This window comes from Mangifera indica, unplaced genomic scaffold (assembly GCF_011075055.1).
Source record: "Mangifera indica cultivar Alphonso unplaced genomic scaffold, CATAS_Mindica_2.1 Un_0163, whole genome shotgun sequence".
Taxonomy (NCBI): Eukaryota; Viridiplantae; Streptophyta; class Magnoliopsida; order Sapindales; family Anacardiaceae; genus Mangifera; species Mangifera indica.
Window position 1 is genome coordinate 20,495 of NW_025401255.1, and position 6,646 is coordinate 27,140.

General features: G+C 35.5%; 1 protein-coding gene across 1 annotated transcript; it reads right to left on the minus strand.

The window, feature by feature from the left end:
• Positions 1 to 428: 428 nt before the first annotated feature.
• On the minus strand, positions 429 to 6,452 carry LOC123208226 (peroxisome biogenesis protein 5-like; the record flags this gene model as incomplete). Its single annotated transcript, XM_044625612.1, is given in 11 exon segments — positions 429 to 945; positions 1,057 to 1,151; positions 1,310 to 1,375; positions 1,597 to 1,821; positions 2,252 to 2,361; positions 2,597 to 2,681; positions 3,160 to 3,406; positions 3,830 to 4,023; positions 4,500 to 4,667; positions 5,703 to 5,819; positions 6,198 to 6,452. Coding segments are annotated over 11 exon segments (1,641 nt in total), but the record flags the coding sequence as incomplete, so codon positions are not given.
• Positions 6,453 to 6,646: the final 194 nt, after the last annotated feature.

Genomic DNA, 6,646 nt, shown 5'->3' on the forward strand with positions numbered 1-6,646 from the left:
TTAAATTCTTAAATTAGAGGTGATAATAAAATTATTCTCTATATTATCACAATTAATAAAAAATTATTATAATATTTTATTATATGATAAAATATATAAAACAATATTAATAATAAATGATAGATTACCAAAATAATATGTTCTCCAACCAAACACCTCTTAATTTCCATCTTTTGTTCCTTCCTCCTATAACACCATACACATGGAATGGAACCCCTCCCCTGCAAAGGATCTCAGTATTGTGGGGATTTTAAAGGACCACAAAAAATGGTTCCTAATGGCTAGCTACTCAATATTCATATAATGATTAATATCTACTATTTAGCTACTGCTTTATACCTGTATATGAATTAGAACACAATATAAATCTTAAACCTCATATATGATAGAGCATGAGGATGTAAGCAGAAGTTGCAAGTGTAATGAAATGACTTGAAGGAATTTATGTAGATACATGACAACAATAATTAAAGCTTGTGAGTTTTCCAATGCTAAGAGTAGAGAGGTAGCTAACATTCAACAAAAGTCTAGCTTGAGTTCATGAAGGCTATTTAGGGTTGGTTTAACGCGAGTCAACAAAAATATATCAACATCAATCCAACTAAATCACACGTAACCTTTACTCAAACTTCTGTCAAAGAATTCGATACACACTCACCCCACTCAAATCCCCCAATGCAATGATGCATCAATTTGTGGTTGCATTAAGTTTGGATGATCCATTTGCGTCCACAAACAATTCTTTCTCCTTGTTTAATTATTCGTCAAAACGCTAGTAAAGTAGAACTTATACTTTGCCGATGTTTAGCTGGTATCTGCCTCATCTCCTGGGATTCAACTTACCAGCTACTTAAACAGTACAACATTTACAGTGGAAACTTCTTTTGGAGGGCATCCAGATTACGTGAATCACAAGCTTCTAGCATGTCATTCCTAGATGCAGAGCTGCAAGTAAAGAATAAACCATTTTATTAGATGGAAGCTGTGACTCAATGGATGTACACAGCCTGACCACATTCATTTAAAATACACACTTCTCTGATTTCACTGGCGTACCTCAAAGAAATTCTTAAATACTGCCAGGCATTTTCTGCCTTGGGATTCATAGCGAGTGCCCGAACATAGTAACAAATTGAATCCTCAAACCTACCCTACATGAAAATATATGTTTATGCATCTCATCAATTCAGGTTTTTGATGCCCTAAGCAAAAGTGAATCACTATGCCTCGGATGAATGAAGTAGCAGTAATTTATACAACTCAACCGTAAAGCACACTAAAAGGGGTCATAAATCTCAAAGTAACAGACCTGGTTTGCATAACTGATACCCATATTTGCCCATGCGCGAACATAGTTAGGCTTCAAATCTAAAGCCTGGAAACAAAGAGAAACAAAAAAAATTAAATATCAGATTCAACTCTCAATAGAAAAGGTCCTAGGAGAGGAGGGAAAAATGTCCCAGCAGAAAATACAATCCTTAATCTTCATCCTTTTGCATCCAAGTACCAAAACTAAGTTCAAAGGCAAAGTGAAACACAATAATAGGAACAAAATCTCACAGATGATTACAATTATGGATATATTGCAGGGCTTACCTGTTGATATGCCAATATTGCATCGGCACTGTGAACACTATTGGCTTGTGTTGCACCAAGTTTGTTCCAAAGAGAGTAATCGTTTGGCCTGAGTTTCAAAGCTGTCTGGAAGGACTCAATGGCTTTGTCATACTCTCTGGACAAGTTGTACAAAACACCAAGTACTATGTGTACATCAGCATCGTCAGGTGACATACGGGAGGCTTCAACAAATAATCTAGCAATCTGCATATCACATAAATAAATTGCTGTAACACAAGCAAACCTGAGCTATGTCATCTATAGAGAATTTTTTTGGTCACTGATAAATTTCACCAAAAGGCATGCACCATTTTTCTACACTCACATAATGTTAAGTGATCTAGATGTGTATAGCATGCAAAACTAGCAACCCTAACCTGGCACATTTTTCAAGGTATCAGGTACAATAGCAAGAGATTTTGAAACTTATCTAGTTTGTTTGATTTATTTACTGCAAACTATACTAAAAACTCTCATGTTAAGGAATTCAATACAAAGGTTACAGTATAGCTTTGCAGGACAGCAAAGGATCTAATGTATATCCAAAGGATCTTGAAAGCACTACCTATTTGAGAGTGTACAGTCAGCAAGTGATAAAAGAAGTCATTCTTACTGCCAAAAAAGGAATACTTACATCAGTATAATACAAAGAATCAGCAAGCTCTGGAGCTGCCAGTGTCCCATACTTTGGGTGATGGCGCAACCATCCATACAAGTATTTCAATGCAGCTGCCTGTTCCAACTCTGCAGTTTGATACACAACTAAATTTTTGAATATGATTATTATTAATACAAGTTGTTATTTTACTATAACACTCTAGGTACATGGTGTCATAACATACATACATACATACATATATATAAATATATATATATATATATATATATAAAGCCATATCATTAGGGAACTAACATAAAGCATTATGACTAAAGAAATATGCTTTAAAGACGGTAAATATGCTAAGGGACAATTACCAACCGTTTGTATGACTCACGCCAAGAGCAAGAAGGACTTCCAGATTTGTAGGATCAGCTTCCTGTGCACGCATCATGGCGGCAATAGCCTGCACAAGCAGTGGTCATTTATTGTGCTTCTAAGTAAACGCAGGAACAAAATGAACAAACCAAAATAGCAAAGATCAAACTTAAGCATGGTTCCTCATGAAGAAAAACTTAGTTGAGCAGATAACCTTAAACCACAACCTTGGTCAAATATTTCAGCTGAAGCTAATTTTTTGCAATGGTATGCAATCTGTAACTCCTTGTTATCTTTTCAACAATCTGTGGACTCATTCCATGTTCTATTAGCCAAAACTTATTGTTGTATAGAGATGACGGGAGGAGTAGAACAGGGCTTATTAAGTTTCAAAAATCTCATCCTTAGACTTTTTTTTCCTTTTGGCAACAGAAAAGGTACATGAACAACTTAATTCATGTAAAATGGCACAAAACGATCATTATGGATGATGCCGCTGGTTGTTTGTCACACAAAAAATATAACCTTCCTAAGGAAAGAAAAAAAAATCATGAAAGTTGAATAACCTGTTGATCATCATCATTCTCTGCATGTGTTATTCCAAGTAACCTCCAACCTTCAGCATTGTCAGGGTTTTTCAAAACTTCAGCCTCTAGAGCAAGCACTGCTTCACTTAAAAGCCCTTTGCGAAACAGCTCTTGGCCTTCTTTTAAAGGGTTGGGATGACCAACATAAGGATTCATATCCGAAAAGACATAGACCCCTCTTGAAGCACCTGACCTTTGCTTGACAGCCACTTGCTCATTTAGGAACCTATGATTTAATACCAGTTACGATAAATATAAAGCTTCAAATGACTAATATTCAGTGAAGGGAAACTTATTAGTTAATGGCTTACTATAATATGTCAAGAGTTGAAATTTGACTGTTACACTCTAATTTATAAGGTCAAACTTTCAGGAATAATAGAATATCAAAGCTGATTCAACCAAAAAGTCTTGTGTCTTCCTGTTGTTTTAATGAAAGTTATAATTACTGTGTTTATTGCAGAGTTTGAGGTTAAAGAGTTTTAGAGTTAAAAATTATGGTTACAAGCTCAGGCTTTGAGTCAAGCCACAATAAAAAGAAGACATATACTGGAAGAAGACCATAGAACACATCAAGAAAAATGTGGCTACCAATCTGCCCTATTAACTAATTGCCCAAAAGAATATTAAGCATATATACTGGACTTACTCATCATACGTGTTTGCCCAACTATCAGCTGAAGCATCCCCCAGAGCTCCATCACCAACTTGCTGCTCAAATTCTTCTGCCCAGTCATTAACATGCAGTTTGGAGAATTCATTGACCCACTGATCGTCCACTGTACCATGCTGCCCTTCTTCCACAGCAAACTCATTCACCCACTGATTAGCTCCAAGGGAAACCTAAAAGCAACCAAATTGAATATCAGAGTTTGTGTTAACTGAAAACTTATGATTTATTTATTTCACAGTTCCAAGAGAACATGAAGCACAATTAACATAATAAACTCTTCAAAAATAGATCTGCATCCATAAACATCTCTCAAACCTCATTTAACCTAAAAATGAAATAATTATAACTAAAACAATGATACGACATTGTATTCCACTACAAAACTCCTTCCAACTTAGAGGTTCCTATAAAGCAGTTCCAGCACACAAAGCATCAAGCAAGGGGAATACATACAGCAATATGATTTATAGCTGCACACGTAATGTATCACACCCATACCATTTAAGAATAAAATGAACACTAAACAGACATAGATACATCACACATACAAATGTGAGCCAGTATATCTTCATTTAGAAGCCAAAAAATTGATACAAGAATTTTATAAGAAATGGATGTTTCATGCTTCAATTGATTCTACACTTACATCGTTGTGTATAAATTCTTCAGCCCAAGCAGGGCCCCTATCATACTGCCACCCATATTCAGCTGCCCATTCCTCAGCTGCAGACATTGGAGCTGCTTTGACTTGATTATCATCAATAATAAGTTCACCTCGACTCATCTTTGACACAAATTGAAGAAACCTTGAATTCTGCATGCCCCCAAAAGTATAATAAATATCTAATATGAAAAGCAAGAAAATTACGGACACACAAAGATAGCTATATATATATATATATATATGAAACTATGCACAACTAGCCCAAAACTCCATCCTAATTGGGATGTATAAAGATAAAAGAACAGTCTTGAAAATCCTTTGAAACCGAAAACCAAAGAGACACAAAAAATAAAACTATAATCCCAGAATCCACCATCATTGTCTCCTTTCCCACCAAAAACATGATTATTTGTTTCTTGTCATATAACCCAAATAAGAGCTTAAATTACACATCTCCAAAGAGATTTAGCCTTCTTTCCTTCCCGAATTGCAAAAGCATTCTCTGTAAGTAACGAATCAAAAGAACTCGGAATAATAAATTATATATAGGACTCTTCACAAACTTCAGCCCTAGAACAACAAAGGAAGAGATGATTAGTAGTCTTTACACTTTCTTTAACACATGACACATCAAGACGGGGAATGCCAAATGATAATTTCTTCAGATCACTTCTTGCATTTTCATTTGCTTTGAGGTAAAGCCAATATAAAGACTTGGACTTTGGAAGGTACCTCAAATTCTTGTATTCAGTTCACAGTACTACTTAACATTCTTGACTGCTGATCTCAACACAAAGCCCCAGCCAAAAAGCCCAGGCCTACAATAACTTTTCGAAATACATATAAGAAAGGTCAGGAGCAAAGATCATTCATCGGTCAGGACCTTATGTGACACATCATGTGTTTTGACCCACCATTTGCATGAAAGCGTCCGGATGAAACATCTCATCAGCTAAAGACCCTCAAACAAAGAGTTGGTCATCTTAGAGTGAATGGAATTCATTTATCATCATCAACTTTTGATGAGTACATTGATTAAAGGAACATCCATCACATGAAAGAATCATTCACCAGAGCAACACAAATCATAGACCTCACTTACAGTAGACCATGTTCATCAAGTTGGAAACCATTGAAGACAAGCACATCATATGGAAATCTTAAGTCAAGATGGCGTATATAAACCTGAAATTTAGGATCATTATTTTGAGCAAGTGTATGTGCAAGCATATGAGTATGCTCCATTGTATTTGAGTTATTCACACCTCTCATTTGATCAACTGATGCCAACTGAGATTGTTCCTAGAATGAATTAAGAACAATTAGCTACATACAAAAGAAAAAAAGAAAGTATGGCAGTATTTTATTGATTATGGGAGTGAAAAGTAAAATCAAAGATGCAAGAATAAACTATTAAGTGCCAATAGGAATATTCAATATCTGAAAAGCTTTGCCAAAAAATGAAGACATCCAGCAAGGTTCATTATACTTTTTTTTTAAACAATTAAGTTTTTATATCATATAATCAATAAGCCTAGTAGCTGGCAACTCCAACATTAACAAATCTAAGCATCAAAAGCCCCAAGATGATCAAGTAACATGTTTAATTAAATTTATGCAGCTACAACAAGAAAATATAAGTATGTTATGCAAATTGTAGATGCTAGCTATGATGCTTACTTGCACGAATTCAGAGGCCCACCCATTTGCACCATGTTGTTGTTCAAATGACTGTGCCCAAGCATTGGGATCACCACGTGCTGCTCTGTGCTGGCTATATTCAGCAACCCATCCATCAGCAGGATGAGGAACAGGTTTAAGCATACCTTGGGATTCATTCCAATAATCTTCCAGCTCACGAAACCTACCAGGCAAAGGTCCCTTAACCTGGGCATCACTGTCAATCTCTAAAGAAGACAATAATGCATTTACCTGGAAAAACAAGACAAGTTGGACATCCAAATTCAATTAAAAATAGTCCAATATAATTTTTCAAATTTGAGAGTTCAAAATTACCAAACTCCTCATATTCAACTCTATCAAATAAATAGTTCTCAAGAGTAAAGTCACAAAAATCAGGTTGTTCATCCAAACATAGCCAACCCTAGACTCAGTACATAGAGCTCCAT